Source organism: Phasianus colchicus, chromosome 5, assembly GCF_987193195.1.
Source record: "Phasianus colchicus chromosome 5, bPhaCol1.hap1.1, whole genome shotgun sequence".
Lineage (NCBI taxonomy): Eukaryota > Metazoa > Chordata > Aves > Galliformes > Phasianidae > Phasianus > Phasianus colchicus.
Genome location: NC_143440.1, coordinates 23,311,590 through 23,329,980, shown reverse-complemented (window position 1 = coordinate 23,329,980; position 18,391 = coordinate 23,311,590). Strand labels below are relative to the sequence as shown.

The following is an 18,391-nucleotide window of genomic DNA, read 5'->3' as shown; positions in this document are numbered from 1 at the left end:
ACCACATGTACAAGGACACTTCAGAGCACTCAAGAGGCTGCAGAAGTGACCTACATATGCAGATATTTGAAGCACTGCGTTGTTTTTCAGATGTCTTCTCTTACCGCTTCAGTCAACAAACCAAAGCCAGCTGCACTCCTGGTTCAATACTGTTATTTGGGTCCTGCTTTCTCGAGTCCCTGGGCCAGCAGAGGGAGCGCAAGCACACACTCATGATTCCTGCACTAGGAGCTGCAGCAGCTCACTCCATGTTTCTCATAACGCAGCAGAGCTGACACTACCAATGACAGTCACCACAGACAACTTTTCAAGTGAAACTCAGATCGGGAAAAAAAGCACCTCTTTCAATGTCTGTCGAATAGGAGAGGACAAAAACCCCAAACAGAATAAATTACTTTGGGGATTACGCAAAGCATTTTTCAAATATCTGAACATAAAGTAAGGAGAAAAAAAAAAAAAGAGGAATGAGATCTGCCAGCATTTGTAAGGGTGGATAAACACGCTTTTTCTTTATCATTTGTCCTCATTCCAGAAAATAGCCATCCTCTATACACATCCTTGTTTTAGTTCCTGTCATTGAAACTGACTCGGAAGGGGTTCTCAACACAGCAAATGCTGAACGAGCATAAGCAAAATCTCTGTGGGAGTGTCTGTGTTGTTCCAGTTTGTTTTTCTGTCACACAAAACAAGGAGTATTTTATGGCCTCTTTCCGGAACACAAAGCCCCAGAAGGATAGACAGAAGAGAACTGGACTCACCTCATCCAGTTTGCTTTGGTTTCATCTGTCCCATCGATGGATTTGTAGCGGTTGTTCTTATCAACTATCTGCAGAACAGAATAGATGCAGCATGTAAACTGGCTGGTTCTGACAGGAGAAAAGTCTTCAAATTTCAGATCTGCTTCGCTTCCAGCCTCAATTCAGATCATGAAACAATGCCATGAATCTAAACTTGCCCAGTCCTGTAGACTGCTGCACTGGATATTTGCATGGAAGCTACTCTGAACTAAGAGATTTCTTCCCATTACAAATATCTGTAACACGGCACTATGGATGCAGCTGACAAAATGGTAAGTTCCCAGATACAAAAGATTAACCTCTCCTACAGGGCAGAGCTGACATATGCATTTATTTTACAGACAGAAGAGTGTGAGCAGCATCTCATACTAGAAGCTCTCATTTTTTTCCCCACCTAGAATTCAAGTCCCACATCTTATTTCCAACAATAATTAGTACTTGTTGATGTCTCTGTCCCTAGAGATATCTGTGATATCTCAACCTCACAGGCTAACTGAAGTCTGTAGTACTAGTATCATCAAAAAGACAATATTTGGTGCATTTAGATCAGTTCCTGACGGATTGGGAGAGCTGCATCTATTTTTTCCTGGCCCCTTGGGCCTTGCTCAAGCTGAATGGGAGGGATGCTGGAGGCTCGAGGGAGTGCTCTGCAATCTCTAGATACAGTCCTTCTTCTCAAAGTGATGATCAGAGTGGAGGTTGTACTGGATGAAGCTTTGAGACTGAGTGGGGATGGAAGAACATGGCAAGAGGGAAAGAAGCAAGCTCTGCTTTCTATAGCTGGTGTCATGACATCTGACTTCCTTTTGCTTATCTGTATGCTGAAGTCAATAATCATTACGGCAGGTTGATCTTTGCCTATTACTCACATGGGTCAGCATAAGAACTTCAGGGAAGGAGGAAGAGATTGCTAAGCTCAGGCTGCATGAGCCACTAAGCGCCAGTTCTGGGCTGGAAAGTCATTTCTATAGGGAGACAGCTCACTCACCAGCCACGAGAAGAATCCTGCAGACTTGTCCTGGCTAGAGATCTGCCCCTCGTACGGCCCGAAGATATGACCTTTGGGGATCACCTCATTCATGCAGCGCACGTCGTTCTCCCCACTGGGCTCTTTCACCACCTCTATGCCAGGCGGGATGGTCAGTGCTGCCCGGTCAGGGATGCCAACAGGCACTGGCGTGTCAGAGACGAACACAGGGGGGCCGTGGTTGGGGCACTCATCCACAAAGTACTCCTGGCAGGACTCGCAGACTGTGGGAGGGAGGGGAGCAGGGGTTAGGTCGAGTAGATCTGACACCCACTCAGGCTCGTACAACACGTGGTGCTGAGGTCAGCTCACCTCACCTTCCCATTCTATCCCCAGCTCAGCCAAGGCCTCAGTGACAGGGAGAGCTGTAATCCCCGTCACCACATAGACTTGCCACTTGTTTCATCACATGCCTCTCCGCAATTGCTCTGCCCCAGCTCAAACCTGTCCAACCCAAACCTGCGTGCTCTAACAAAAAAACGTCTCTCTCTCTCCTCAGGCAAGCACCAATGGCGAATGCCGATTTACCACTGATGGCTCCACGTACAGTGAAACCCACTCACTGTCTGCAAAGTCAGAGCAGGGAGACTTGCTGATCACACACCAGAGGGGAAGGAAAACCAATGTCCCTGAAGAGAAATACCCTCATGCTATGTCCTTTATCCTGTTTTGGAGATAGGAGATGGCATTCCTAATCAAATGTGTCTTCTTCAGAGAGCGGGCACATTTGTTCCTGGCTTTTTCCTTTCCTGCTTCCTACCCCAAGACAACAAGCTGCCAGTTAGGGAAGCCTGAACTCTATACAAACAGAGGTACTACTGCTTTCTCACTAACAGTACACTTACACCAGAAATCCACTTGCTGGAAACTCTTGGTCATGATCAAATCCCGTTTCCCTTTCAGTTTCTTGGGCTCCACATCCATGGACTGTGGATCGGGCCTTCCAGAGCTGGGGAGAAAAACAACAGAAAGACAACTTTAACCTACTAAAACCCGGGAAACCAAACAGAGAAACAGAGAAAACGAGGCCATGGGGGCTGAACAACTCAGTCCTCATACCTGCAGCAGAGAAATGATTCAAATTGTAACCCAAGCTGCCAAAAGACAGTACTTGACATGCCTTATGGCTAAAGCCAACAGAAGTTTGTGGCTTCAGCTAGAACATCTTCATGCATAACATGCAGCTGGACAACTCACCCATTAGATAATATGCAGAAGAGATTCACACCAGCAGAAAGGCTGCTTTGCTCTACTAAAGCCCCAGAACATGTTGGCCAAAGGCAAGGCATGGCTCTCCACACAAGCCAGCACCACAAGACTGGACATGAACTAGACCATGCAGCAGATATGTGCCTAGCACATGAGGGGGTGACCACTCCTGCCATACACCTCAAGGAAGATCTCACTAGTGAGAGTTTTAACAACTTTGTGAGGTTCAAGTATATCCCACGGGGAAGAACGAAGAAGAGGGGAGAGTGCATCTGACTAAAACTCAGCTGCCTACCAAGGCTGTCCATACTCCTGGTCCTGGTGCGGAGAGCAGGCCTCTGTTTTTATTGTCACCATCTCTCCTAAGGAAGCCTGGGTCTGGTTCAAGCAGTCCTTCAAGTTTTCACTCATGTTCTGAAAAAAAGGAAGGAAGGGAGGAGAAAAGTGAGTGGCCAGGAAATTACAACCTTCCCCCTTCAGACGAGGATCCAACCAACAGGCCTCCCCACAGCAATAAGAACAGCCATGAGGACAATGCCGAGGCATCTTCACACACGCATAGGTGTGAACTCCTTCCTGCCGTGAGAAGGAAGCAGCAGTTCACTTGCAGGTCAGGTGAAGAACGTGAAACACCGCAGAGGAACCTGAGGCACAGGGAATGCAAAGTATGCTCTATAGAAAATGTTACACATGGAATTTAAGACTTATGGATAGGTTGTGTTACTGAAATACTGAGCATGATTATTTCAGAGCAAGTCTCTGCAGCCAGACTGCCAAGAGGAGGAATACAAATGGCGGTGTGAACCAGGCTCTGTCTATAAATCTAACACATGTCAGTCCTCTTTTGAGAGCAGAGCAAGTTATCACATCTGAAGATGGAGCCTTCTGTGTGCTCTGGACATCTCTGACAGACAGGAAGCCTACCACAGGACCCCAAAGTGACGGCACAGGTCATGTTCTCAGCCTTCCCATCCCTTGCAATGAATAAAGCTGAGTGATCACCATTACCCTTGTAGAACACAGGCTGCTGTAGTGAAAATGCTTTTCCCTTAGCTCTCTGCAAGAGCCAGGAACCTCTTAATTACGTAAGGCAGAAAGCTTCAAACTGTTAACCTCCCACACTTCTTGCTACAGGGTGCTGCTGAAGAGAAAATATTGATGCAGAAAATGATAATAATTCAGAATTAGTTTAGCTAAGATTTTTTTGCAGGGCTAGTACAAAACAGAGCATCACATCTTGAGACAAGGAATAAGGCTGAGTGAGAGCTACTTGTCTCTTCATTCATTCATTCATCTTAAGATCTTCTCCAAAGCACATAAACTGGTGGTTCTGAGGCCTGATACCAAACTGAACAGCTTTGCAGCTGCTCCCCAGAAGTGCCTGTGACCCCCCTTTTCCCCTTTTGCTGCACGTGCACAGCACCCAAAGGAGAGGCTGCGGCAGCTGAGCTGCCAGCTCCTTTCAAGAAAGCCAGTGGAAGAGCCGATCTCCATTATGACTTCACTTCGGATACCTTTAAAAGTTGTGTTTATGGGTCACAAATCCTTGAAGACAGGAATTCTCTTATATGCTGCACACGCTTGTGGAGGACTGAGCACCATGGAAATCGGTCTGCACTTGCACGCTGTTTACAAGAAGTAGCAAGTCTACTCCCAGCCTTTGCAGCCCTTCTTTGTACTAGGGGAATAAATGATTAATTTTTCCAGCTCAACTTCTCACATGCCAGCCTGCAGTTTGAAAGACTTTTATTGCATGTGTATCAAGGAAGCGCCAGTTAACATTCATACAGCACTCTGAAAGCAATGCCTCAAGGTAAGTGCAAGCAGATAGATGCAAACATGCACGCTTTCAAGAAGAGTCCATGTTACGTGACGTCCAACACAAGCTACATTTTCTTTTCAAATTACTATACACAGTCAGAAGAAAAGTAGTGGGGATGCCTCAGCATTTCAGCAAAGTGAGCCCCTCATCTGCATTCTCCAGAGCAAGAATAAAGCTTTTTGGTCCTGTCTCTACTGGAGCTACAGGCAGAGGCTACTGGCTTTCCTCTAGGAGAAGCAACAGCCTTCCTGAGACATCTGCAGAAAAGTAGCTCAGGAGGAAAAAAGCAGCAACTGTGTGTATGTGTGTGGGGTGCTGCTTAAAGAACAAGAAGAAATGGATCCTACCCCATAGCTGGTAGCTGTGGGGCCTGTGCTGACACAGAAGAGGCAGACGCTGGCCGTGGTGCAGACAATCTGCAGAGCATACTGTCGGAATAAAAGCTTGGAGGACAGGGCATCTGGAACTTAAATGCCCACAAAGCCCAAGGCTCTTCAGTAGGAAGAGCTGCAGACATATGTCCCTGTGAACAGACAATGGCTTCCTCTTCCTCGAGGGATTCCTGCTTTATGAAGCAAGAGGCATGCCAGGGCTATGCAGGCTGACCTCCTGTGCAGCACAGGCTGGGGCACTTCCTGGAGTCAATTCCTGGTTCAATTACAGCATACCTCCAAGATGAGCAGGGGGAAAAAAAAATAATTTAAAAATCTAGTGTTGGTTTTATAAATGGAGGTTCCCATTCCACTGTACAGCATACTTCCCAGCCCTTCATTCTCATGGTCCTGCCTGAACTCACTCCAACTTATCAGCTACATTCCTGACAGCCATGTTCCTGCACAGGCTGAAGCAGTGCCTTTCACTGAGACACCACCCTCCCTGCTCAAGATTTACACTTTTGTGTCCAAATCCCACATTTACTTTCTGACCACCATCCTCAGCTGGAATTTTATATCTGGCAAAACACCTCACTGCTCTAAGAGTCCTTGATCCTGCAAAGCTGCCAGGCGACCACCCCTACTACCCACTTTCCTGGGTACCTAAGTGAACACAGGTTCACTTAGCCTGCTGTTTTCTTACCCAGTAAATGTAAGATCCCAAGCCTGTTGTTAGCTTGTTTGTTTTCATCATTTGTGATTCTCCCAGACTCTGTGTTGACCACAAAGATCATAAAAATTAACTTTATGCTTTTTTCCAGGACACTGATAAACCTGTTGATTACCACTGAGTCAAAAAAATGAATCCCAGCAGACACTGATAGAGATACATCTAGACAAACATGGTTCTCTTCCTGTTGCCACCCTGCAACCTTTCATTTGGTCAGGTTTTCACTCACCCAGTGTAACATGTTGGATCATCCTAGCTGCTTATTCCAACAACCTGTGGTACAATTTCCATGCACTAAAGACTTAAGGCATACCAACACGTTTACCTTTATTGAGCAAAACCACAGCAATGTCACCAAAAATCACACTATGTTTGAAAATACCTATTTTCCAAAAATCTGTACAGATAGGTCATTACAATTGATGTCCCCTTTAACCAAACCAAATCCCTACCATTATTATATTGTTTTACAGGTGCCTCACCCTAACAACAGGAAGCCTACATCAGATAGAAGGTAACCTAATATCCCAGTTTGGCCAGAGTAAACTTGTTATTAGCTTACTTATTTATGACTTCACTGCTAGCACAGAACATTTTTTTTCAGTCTAACTCATTATGAACATATTTTTTAAAATGTTTTTAGTATTTATGGCCCACAGAGAACTGCTCAGCCAGCATTTTAACATCCCTTAATTCAAGCTAGCCAAAACAGCTAACTTAAAAATGTTCTGCTTTAGTAGCTGTTGTTTAGTTATTTCCCAAGCTACTGTTACAACAGAGAGCACTGCACTGCTGCCGTAACTGGCTGAGTTAATTGGATGATAATACTAGCCCTCGAGGGAAGAAATATTCCCCACTTCTCCAGATCCAGGTGCCTGTAGATGACCCTGCACTTAGGACTCTTCTAGTTTCGGATGCATATAAAGCTGTTGTTAATTTCTCTTAATTTTACTGCCCACTGTTTCTTCATGCTTGCCATTTTCCACAACTTCAAGATTCTAAGTCACACTCCACACATTTCACATTCTTCCTCCACTTCATTATTTGAGCAGCTTTTTTAGCTCTCTGAGTTTTTATACCTAAAGATGAAGATCCTCCGGAGACTTCAGATAACAGAGAAGCAGCATGTAAGAATAAGTAGGCCTGGCTGCTTTAGTTAGCTGCTGAAGGCATTCCCAGGACACACATATCTCTGCGGCCACCAAGACACTCAGTCCTCCTGATGCCAGCATGCACACAGCCTATTGCAATCTCCCAGCAGCACGTTAGGGAGGTCAGTCCCTAGCTCAGAGGGATGCTGTGAAGATCCAGGTACTCTTTGCACACAACATCAGCTCCTCTGGACAAGAAAGGCAGTCATGGTTGGAGGCACAACATCCCTTGGGAGACCCAGGACACCAACACGGCTGCTGCAAATCCCAACAGGCACAGACAGTGCCACACAGTCTCTTCCATTCTCATTACAAAGTAGGCAAGAACCTGTAACGTTATTACACAACACACCTAAAGATCTCCTGTGGCATTATCATCTCCCCAGCAATAAAGGAAACAGAAAACACCAGCATATCTGAGATGTTAAATGAGAGAAAAAAAAGATCCAAATGGGTTCTGGCATGAACAAACCTGTGAATTCCTGTCCTCAAGAATGCCCCTCTTTCAGTTATTAGTTAACAGCCACAGACTCTTATCTGCCTGGATCAGGCTCCAAAACAGAGCTTTAATTTTACATTTTACTGGCACGTTTCCCAGATTTGGACATTCTTGCATGTGAAATAGCCATATAGGAATCCATCCCCTCCTCACTACTCAGCTCATTCCTTCTATTTCTTACTGCTGGCCTTCTAGAGGTCACTGCCTCTTCTTTTAAGATCTTGCACAGCTTGTATAGTATTTTAAAGCGCAGGCCCATGCATTAAGATGGACTTTAATTCGTACTCTTTTTCTCCAGTTGCATATTATTACCAGAAATAGTAATCCAAAACATTCAGCTACTGACGAGCGAAGGCGGGGAATGAAGCACTGCATTCAGGGCTCTGAGCTGCCCCCAACAGCTACCAACAACCTGGGGAGACTGTTTTCCTCAAGATGTACACACTTAGCAAGGTCCTTGGCCAACCATTACAGGCCACTTAACAAAGCATCAGCTGGCCACACAGCCCGCAGCACAACCAACACCTCAAGAGACCCCACTGAGTGAGAAGCGAACTGTTCTGAGGAAGACCCTCCACAGGGAGCCTGACCCCGCACTACCATGCCTTGGCTTAACGTCCCTCTGCCAAAGGACGATGCTCCTATGGGTCAAGCTGCCCTGTGGCATGGCAGAGCAGTGCCCCAGCATATCCTAACGTAGTTACACACTGGTGGCCTGCTCCCTGCCTGCTGCTAGGCCAGCTGATGAGCACTGGGCTCTTCCCTAACGGCTGCAAAGCGGGGCTGAAAGCAACCTTGTATGGTGGGATGCAAGCTGGGGCAGTCACAAATTCAAACTTCACCAGTACAAATTACAGGGCACGAGTGACTCTGGATTTGAGCAGTGTGGCCTGCAAACAGGACATGGCTCAACTGCTGTCACTTATACCACTACAGTCAGTAGCCACGAACTCAGTAAAGCATAAGACATTTTCTTTCAGTTTTGAATTGCCAAAACACTGAGTAAGATCAGGACAAGATAAATGGAAGCACCACCAATTTTATTAGTTTTCTGAAGAAGTTTTGAGAACATCGTTTAAAACCAGGACTTGAACCTGTTTCACAGCAGGGAGAGAGTTGTCAAGTTTCAATGACCAGCTCAAGACCAGCAACTGAGATAACAGCATTTGGGTGCTGTGACACTGATTTCCCAGTGTCATTCCCACTGCCGGGAGCCAGGGGACACGAAAATTCCTTATCTCCTACTTTCATTTCAAGTAGACGCAAGACACTTTCTCACTCTTGTCTTTCCATGGTTTATTGACAAAACACACCATCAAAACCTGTCACCATCTACCTCAAGACAGACCTACTTCAGAGGAAGAAGACAGAAAAGAACTTCTGAACTAATCCCTGAATTAGTCTAAACTAGTTTGTCTTAATGAAATCATGGTGACTTCTAGTCAAGGTGGAAAACAGTGCTGAATTTACAGGATTTGACATCAAATTCTATATTCCAGCCAGCCCAGAGCATTTGCCCTTTGCTGACCCAAGAGTGTGAAGCATTATGGACCAACAGAAGGTTCTGCAAACTGGATGATTTGGTGCAACTTCTATACTTTAAGCATTGAGTAAGGATATATTTGCACAACACGATGCTGACACAGTAAAGCTCCCATGCACACCAAGCCTCTGAAACACTGCAGCGTGCTGTGGAGCAAAGACAGCTGCTCACTGCAACTGGAAGAATTTGCAAGAGACTTGTGGTTTTTAAAAGACATTGTTTTCAATTCTCTTAAACTGGAAACTTCTCATTTTTGGTATTTGAATCTCAGCACAGATCTCCCAGATTCGTAGTTAAGGGGCAGAAGAGAGAATTAGGTCAACCTGACTGATCCCTTGCAAGTCACATGCCTTTACCTTTAGCCTATAAAGCCTATACAAAATCTCCGAGTCTAGCAAGGAAGGGGAAGAGAAGCCAAGAGAATTTCATTTCAATTGCTAATTGCTGCTGCTGACAAGTTATGCATGAATCTCTTTAGTTTTGGGCACCAGTCAGCAGTTATTTTAAAGTGCCCTGCAACCTCGTGGAATTGACTGAAGCACTCAGAATAAGGAGGGGCTGCTTTAAGCAAAGGGAGAGAATTACTTTTGGAGTTAATGGCTGGAAGAAACCTCACCATCTTTGGTCAGGACTGCCAGTTGCACTCCTTTGCCTTTGGCTTCCTCAACAAAAATACACACCTACATACATGAAGTTAAACAGGAACAAAAATCCAGTACTAAAACAAGATGCCATTCCACCAGCATTTTTCTCCCCAAGGGCAGAATAAGAACTCCATCAAGTGACAGTCGTAAGTGTTGTTCCTTAAGGCACTACTCAAAGATGTTTGGATGGAGATAGTGGTGTTGAACAAAAACATACAGAACTGAGCCCTGGATATCTCTCCATTCAGTACCTTTGCAGCTTTCCAGCACATTGATCTTCTGCGTCACTGTTCCAATTTGCCCTACATTATTTTAAGATGCTGGCATCAGAAAGCCACACTGATGTAAGGCTGAATCTGAAATAAACATGAAGACTGCAGACATAAAACTTTCTCCTTGACCCCGCTCATTATTACATCCCTGTCAGCATGTCCATACTCACGGCAGTCTTTTTCTACTAGAACCTGGTACAGAAAGACTCAGAGAGCTGCCTGCCCATTCTGACCCGTATGGTCTTGTAAGTGACAGTTTCACAGATTATGTTCAGGTCACCCCCCTCCAAGTTCATAAAACCATTCTCATACAGACAAGTGGAGTTAGCTCAGCAGGTCCACCTACAAAAACTAATAGCATAGCTGTTCTGTTTCCGTAAATAGTTCCAGATCACCAAACACATTTCAGCAACGGTGAGTCACACTTTCTTCTACATCACAGAATAGGTTCAAACAGAACTGGTTTTTCTCTTGCCCTCACTTGAAGGGAAGGGTCATCAAGCCTACTTCTTTAAAAATGCAGGCTCTGCATATCATATTGCAAAGACTCTTCTGTAATGATCAAGCTCTAGCTTAAAATAGCTCAATTAAATGCTCCCCTCATCTAACACGGCAATGCCAGAGACTTGATCTTTCAGAGGTGAAGAACCACTTTCTACGCTCATCTTAATCCACACGCAGCTGATTTATTTGTGCGCTAACACTGTCCTTTAGCTCAGAGTATCCTTCACCCTCCTCACTGTTTATACCACCACTTCAATTTACCTATTGGATGCAGACTCCGTATCAGTCACTACCTTTATCTCCTAAGCCACTTGTATTTCACTGGTTTACTCCAACATTAGATATTAATTGTGTTCTCATGCACTGATTTAACTGTCTTAAATCTAAGTATATCACATCTACATAACTTTCTTTAAATCAACTGTAAGCTTCACAAAGAACAAAATACTGTTTGAGAAGCATAAGACACTTTCCATAACAATGAGTGTCAAGCACTAATCGCTCTACATTTACCCAGGCCAGATGCCATGCCATCCAAGCCATCATTTCCTTGCCCATCCGCACAGCCATTTTCAGGACGGTCCCACCAAGACCACCCTTCCAGCCTCTTGGACTTCCTGTGATATGTGAAGAGAGATGAAAAATGAACATCAACAAGCTCCAGGTACTCTCTCATTAATCTAATGCTTTCTTTGCTTCAGAGGAACATGCTCTACTATTCTCATTGGTGGAAAGAAGGAAAGTCTGAAGCAAGGCCACAGCTCTATGCGGGGAGGGGAACAGACCCTTACAAGAGGTCTATCAACATTCCACAAGGCACGCAGAGGAAACCTAAGCCACTCTGCCAGGCCCTGCCAGTCTGGGGCCCCGCTGGAGGCCAGCCGCTCCAGCCAGCCCATGCCCTACATGGGCCGGCCACACTGGTGCTTCAGTGCATTTAACATCGGTGGAGGTAAAAAGGGAAAGGGAAGGGAAGGTGTGGGGGCGGGCAGGAAGCAAACCCCAGACGCTGCTTTCTAAATAGCAGATGTGGCTATTCTGGCTAGCATACTTCCACTTTAATTTCTAACCCACAGAGATGGGAAATGATTCATGAAAAATCAACAGGATAAAATTAGCTGGAAGGCAGAGAGATAATTCGTGCAACCCAACCGTCACGGGCTGAAGTGCCAGCACTACCAGCGCTGCCTGGCATTTCAGCCTCCGGTGCCCTTCAGTGACTGGCATCAGGCCAGCAATCAGCCTCACATGTATTTCCTTAGTGTCTAAATTATCCCCTCTGTAGAGCGTATGCACCTTACAATTACACAGACTTTCACTCAACACTTCTAGAGAAGCTCAAGGGTTTATTTTTCCCCTGCTACCTGTGGTACTCTGTTCTTTTTTCTCCTACTGGTGAATGTTTTATGGTGCTGGATGGGACAGAAGGGCAACACAGAAAGGCTTGCACGCACATGGCTAAGCAGTGCACGAAATTCAAACTGCCCAAGTCCAAAAGTTCAGTGCGCTTCACCAGAGTGCCCTTTCCCTGCACAAAGCCAGCAACAGACACAGAAGCGATACCAAGAACAGTTCTGTCTTTATACACATTACTGATTTTTGAGAATTGCTCCTAAATTTTGTCACAGGAAAGCACAAACCACAATTCCATCCTTGATACGGCCACGTGACGCTGGGTTTTTTGAGAGGCTGGCATTGCCTACAAAATACACCCTCAGTTCATTACCCGGGAGGCAGGGGAGACACCCTCAGCTCTCCATCAGGCCCCAGGGCTTCCAGGTGGCCCCTCCCCAGCATTCCAACTCCAGGTTTCAGGAACCAGGTATCAAAGCCTCTGCAGCAGAGCATATTGACCCCTCCACGCAAGTGGTCCTGACTGCAATGAGAGTGGCCATTCGCTGGGATCTATGGGTACAGATGCAACATCAACACAAAAAACTTGGTATCGTTTGTCCAGTTGGTGCCTGTTCATTTCTGTTGAATGACATTACACAATAGCTCCTCTGTGTTTGTCACAGGAATTTCAAACCACCTGAGTTACAGGACACAGCAAGTGCCTCCTTTCTTCCAATAGGTTCTACCTTCCTCCTCCTATACCCCCAAGTTATGTGGGTGGAAAATGAGAAAGAAAGAGTAAGTCATACTTTCAACTGTTCCTAAAATTCCGACTTGAAAAGCACTAAGGAACACAGCAGGCAGAATGAGAACAAATCAACTGTCCTACAAAGGCAGGGAAAGCAAAAGCAAGAGCCATATTTATTTCTTCTCATTTGTACCCTCTTGCAGGCTATTAGGGAGATAAGATCTTGCAGCACAACAGACATTATTCAGGGCTGGTAAATCTGTCTGCAGGTTAGGGGCTCATATTACACGGCTTGGACGAGCACTGGCCGAGCATGGGTCACCCCGACCCCTTTCCTTGGTATAGGCAGCAGTCCAGATACTCCCAGTGTCAGATCTGCCAAGAAATCAGATATCCGTGTGCTGAATTCACCACCACCATCACTTGATCCGCACATTCCCTTCCATACAGAGAGGGGTGTTCAGACCCCACATATCCTAATGCAGCAAAAAACTTTCCAGCAGCGACTAAGCACCTCTGGTCCATCCCTTCAACACCCCCTCATCAAGTGCATCTTCTACGTAAAGGTGTTGGGTTGCACAGAAACAGCTAATCCTTTACACTATGGGCATTTCTATAGCGCTGGTTTAGTGGAAGCACACAAGAACTCATTCAGTTGCAGGCCAAGAAGAAAAGGGAGCGCACTGCAGTGACCTCGTGCATGCAAGTCAGGGAGACGACAAAAATTCATTGACTATCCCAAGAGCTCAAGGGCAACATTTCAACACCTGACTGCAGAATGAGACTTGGTTAAAAAGAAACAGAACTGACAGCTAAGTCCATCAGATCCGAGGAGCACGTTAACCTCTGATTTAGTTGGTGCTAGCTCTCAACACATCTAGGAGATGCATGCAGTAAGCGGATCCACCTTTCTGGAGGTGCCGTCATTGCAATGGCAATGCAGTGCCGGCTGGCAAGGTTCTGCAAGGTTCTGCTGCACCCATCACCCAGTCCTACTCTACTTGGCTTAGAGGATATTTGTTGAAGAATAGAGCAACTTATCCATATGCTGTACATATGAAACTTTTCTGTTCAATAATAAAGGGAATTTAAAAAAAAAATAATAAAAATCAGTAACCAAGAAGTTTGTATTCTTCAGAAGCTGACTGACTGACTTTGTTATGGGCTCAGAAAACCCAAAAACAAACACTGCACGCCTAGACGAGTACATGACAACTCCAAATGTATTTTACTACTCACAAAGGTTTGTCATCAGTACATATTTTTCCTTCAGACGGTTTCCAAGTGGTTTCATTAATTTCCACTGAATAGATGAAAAGACTGGACTCTGCAAACTGTGGCATGTTTAACATCTGCTTTAGTCTTCCCAAACAACATGTCTCCAGTTTAAGGAAAACAGCAGATCACATAAAGTACTCTCCAGCAGTTTTGGAAGGAAAAAACACAGGAACAAAAAACTACCATAGACCCTGAAAGTACAGTGATATGGGAATGCCAAGGGTTATCTGAATGAAAGGTGTCAAGATCATTGTGCTAGGAAAGAAAAGGTAACCCCAAGCAAAATCAGGATGCTTTTCAGGGATGATGGCACATACAAGCCATCTGCTCAGCTTTCTAGTTGTAGGACTGCATTTAAATCCACTCAGCTTATTAATATATAGTTTACACAACACATTTTCAAAATAAAGCTTCATTGTACTGAAAGGGAATGCACTGGACAACATTTCAAGCTGGAAACAGCCAATGTCCCTGACTAACGCCAGCTCCAATTACCGGCCTTCAACGTGATACATATTAAAACAGAGGTCACTGGGTGCCAGCTCACACCACATGCCCACAGCACTCCAACTCGCACTCATGAAGGCTGGGCAGGGCTCACCTGGGACCTGCATGCACATGGGCTCCTGGAGCAAGGTAGGATGCTGCTGGCAGTGTAGAGGAGCTCAGCCTTGTCACTGATGCTTACTTTTGTCCCTCCACTGGTGAACCCTTCCCGCAGCACCATGGAACCTGGTTTCTGACAGGATTTCCAATTTTCGGTGCCTCTTTCTCCATCAGCCTCAGCCCAAGACACCTATGTATTTTCTAAAATTGATCCTCTGTGCTAACATTGCACCAGCCTGAATTCCTTCACCAGTAACTCTAATTATCATGCAAGTTCCTAAAATGTATTTCTCAGGGGTAATGCAAAAATCACAAAACAACTACCAATGCATGAGACGTGATGAGCTTTGTCTACTAACAAACTAGATTTTCAGTGCAAATGATAGGTGTAAAACTACCCTGGCTGAAAAGCCAAAGCCTACGGAGGAGAGAAGGAAGGGGGCAGAGAAATGAAACTGTCTGTCAGTGTGCTCAAATGGGATGACTTCGCTTATAATATCCTTCTGATGGGCCCCTTACTGATGGCTGTTTGTGACCGAGGGACTGTGCCGAAATGCTGCTCTGCAGTATGCATTACTGATCCCTCTCTGGAGGGTGCCAGTTCCTGCAGATTGCAGCTTAAACCTTAAATTATATGTGTAATGTTTTTACCTTCTGACTGCAGAGAAGCTGTTCTGGGCATGAAAGGTTGAAGCACTGCCTCCCTGTGCTGCGGACAGAGGAGCCCTTTGAACAACAGCTCCTGGGGATGTGGGCTTTCCCTCCCACAAGCACAGAACTGACCAGGAAACATAATGGCAAAGGCTTATGTGTCATCTGACTTCATGAAATACTGCACACGTCAGAGAAATGACAGGAGGGACTCCTCAAGAAGCCCCAGGCTTCACTCAGCACATGCTGGCTGCCTCCCACCTGTGTGGCCCTGCCTCACCGCAGACCTGGGGCCAGAGGGACCCATGCTCAGAGAGCTCCACGCTGCAGTAAGGATGCACGTCCAGCCTACCCAGGCGTGGGCTGAAAAGAAGCCAGCTGCCTCCACATCTCTTAGAATGCCAGATTTTGGCTTTCTTATGAAAACCTGTTGTTCGAAGGTCACAGATACACATTCTCAAGGCTAAGGAAGCGTCAGAAATGTCCACCAGCCCTCATGCCATAGGGAACAAGTCATTGCCTCTCAGTTATTCAGCCTTGAATCCCCAGGCCAAACTCTAGTAGGCTCTCTCTTCACTCTGGATGTCAGTGTTATTACTTGGTCATCAACCAAAAACCCCAATCATTTTGTCTTTGGAACAACGTTTAGTTTCTTCATGCAAACTTTCACACCAACGCCAACACCACATCAGCAACAGCCGCTCCAAAGATGCAGTTCTGATGCCACGAACCTGGAGGCACGTTCTGGTGGCCAAGGAAGCATTTGAAGAGCAAGTTATTCCTACCAGCAACTGGCAAAGCTCACAATGAGAAGGAATTCCCCATAAGCTGGCTCAGCAAAGTGCTACGCTTTGCACTTGGTGCGCCAGGCTGAACTCCAGCATCTCCTGCTGCTACCTCAAATCCCCTGCCTCTGAGACCAGCCAGCCCCAGCCTGCTTGGCCAGCACAGCCCTTCTGCAACGAGACGGGCTGCCTTGATGCAGTATCTCTGATTGCAGCATTCCCTGCAAGGAGCAGACACACACCATCCCAGTACTTCCCTCTCCGATTACAATCTGCACTTAACAATAAGAATGCACTTCTATTGTCGGGTTTATACACAATGCATCAGAAAGCTTAAATAGTCATTTCCCTTTCCACTTTTGTTGCTTATAGAACTTCCCATTGCACAGGGGGAAATTCAGGGGTTTGAAACCCAGCCCAGGTGGCCTCACTGGGAGCTGAGTCCCAGGGGCAGCACACAGGGGCTGCTCAGCACACAGCACCCGGAGCTATGCTTGCTACCTACAGCACAGAAAGCAATGCCCAGGCTGGCCTTGCCTGCTCTGCATTTCCTGGTGCTAGAGAAAGACATTAATTGTGGGGAAGAGGAAGCAGTGCCAAGCCAACAGCTTTGCCCACGGGCACCAGCAAAGCTGTGTGTACACAGCTGGGGATCTGCAAGGGGGAGCAGAGCTGGAATCCCCTCTGGGACACGCAGTGAATGGAGACACGGATTTCCTTGTGGCTCCAAACATCGGGTGCTTACGGAGTGTTTGTGGAGAAGCCAAAAACACGTATCAACTGAAAAGGAGAGGAAGCAGCGCCTGAAGCACTGGCACGGCTCAGACCAGGTGAAGTTTTTCATGCGACTAAACACACTAGTAGAGGCGGGCAGCGCAATGACAACTTTTCCACTTCCCACCGCGCAGGATCCAGGCAAAGAGGCGCAGCATTAAAGGCAGGGCAGAAGGATTTTCCACAAACACTGAACGCAGCAAGGGCGTGCGGCAAGGAACTGACCGCAAGCAGCGCTTCCGCGCCCGATGTACACGAGCGGGGCTGGAAACGGTCCTCAAACTTCCAGCCCTGCCCCTGTCCCGCGCCGGGCCGCGAAGAAGTTCCAGCCCCACCCGCGGGGCGCTCCGCCCGACCCAGCCGGGCCCCGGCTCCCGCGCCCCCGGGGAGCGCCCCGCGCCGCCCCGCCCCCGCCGTCCATTGGCCGCCGGCTCCGTCACTCCCGGGCCCCGCTGCCCGCCGCGGGGGGAGGGCGGGCGCAGCCGCCGCCGCGGTGCGGGCGGGAGCGGCGCGGCGGGGAGCGGCGGGGCCGGGCCGGACGCCTCCCGCCGGGGGAGGGCGAAAGGGAGAGGGGCGCCACCCGACCGCGGGGCGCCGCGGGCACCCCCGTCCCGCAGCCCTCCGGCGCGACCCCCGGGCGGGGCCCTCGTGCCGCCCGGCCCCCTCGCCGCCTCCCTCCTCCCCCCCCCCGCCCTCCCCCGCCCGCTCTCCGCAGCCATTTTCGTGGCCACCTTGGCTACCAGCGGGGCTGACTCACCTCGGCGCTGCGGGCGCGGGGGGCCCCGCCTCGGCGTCCGGGGACCCGCTCCGCCCGGGGGGCCCGGCTGGCTGCGCGCTGCCTCCCCGCCGCCCCGCCGGCCCCGCTCGCTAGTCGCAGGCGAGGACGGGTCCCGGGGCCGGGCCGGGCTCGGCGGAGGCGGCGGCGGCTCCCTCCCTCCCGGCCGTGACCACCATCTTATTAGCACAGGAAATGACATGGAGAACGGAAGAGAGGGGCGTTCGGGGGCCGAGCCCGGGGACCCCCCGAACCGGGGGGAGGCGCCGCCGGCCCGCCCGGCCCGGCCCGCTGGGGCTCCCCGGGGCCGCCGCGCTCCCGCCTTCCTGCAGCTGCCCGCCCGGTGCTGGCGCCCGCGGGGAAGCGGGAGGAGGGAGGGGAAAAAAAAAGAAAAAAAAAAGAAAAAAAAAATCCGCCACAAAACCCGCACAAAGCAGAAAAACAACACCAGCGAAATCCAAACCGCCCCCGGTTCCCACCTCCTGCTCCGGAGCCTGCGAGTCCCGCGCGGAACCGGCGGCGATCTGTGGCCGCCCCGGGCGGGCAGGGGCTCGGGGGGGCTTTTAAAGGACTGAAGCGGCTCCCGGGCAGGGCGCGGGGGGAGCCCGCGGCTCATGGGCTCGGCCCGGCCCGGCGGGGCTGCCCCGCGCTGGCCCCGCGCCGCCCTCCCGCAGCGGCCACCGCTAGCACCTGCCGCCGGGCCGGGCTGCGGGAGCCGCGGGGAGCCGAGCCCCGGGCTGCTCCGCCGGCCCCGGCGCGAGTCGGAGCGGCACCCGGCGGGCGGTGGGTGCCCCCGCGCCCCGGTGTCGTCTCTCGTCCCGCGGGGTACGCGAGGTTCACGCGAGGTTCTGTGCTCGCAGAGCTTCG

The 18,391-nt window shown here is 48.6% G+C and overlaps 1 protein-coding gene across 6 annotated transcripts in view; it reads right to left on the bottom strand.

The window, feature by feature from the left end:
- PRDM11 (PR/SET domain 11) overlaps positions 1-18,140 on the bottom strand; it is a 39,537-nt gene extending 21,397 nt beyond the window's left edge. For 2 of the 6 annotated variants that reach the window (XM_031593379.2, XM_031593380.2), the window contains exons 1-5: positions 17,507-17,811; positions 3,329-3,447; positions 2,670-2,773; positions 1,786-2,048; positions 759-826 (exon numbers count right to left, since the gene is read on the bottom strand). In XM_031593379.2, coding sequence (XP_031449239.2) covers positions 759-826; positions 1,786-2,048; positions 2,670-2,773; positions 3,329-3,444 — 551 coding nt within the window. In that variant the 5' untranslated portion in view covers positions 3,445-3,447; positions 17,507-17,811. Of the gene's footprint in view, positions 1-758; positions 827-1,785; positions 2,049-2,669; positions 2,774-3,328; positions 3,448-17,506; positions 17,812-18,003 lie in introns of those variants that run through there. The other 4 variants (XM_090140834.1, XM_090140835.1, XM_090140836.1 and 1 more) reach the window with 4 other exon arrangements.
- Positions 18,141-18,391: the final 251 nt, after the last annotated feature.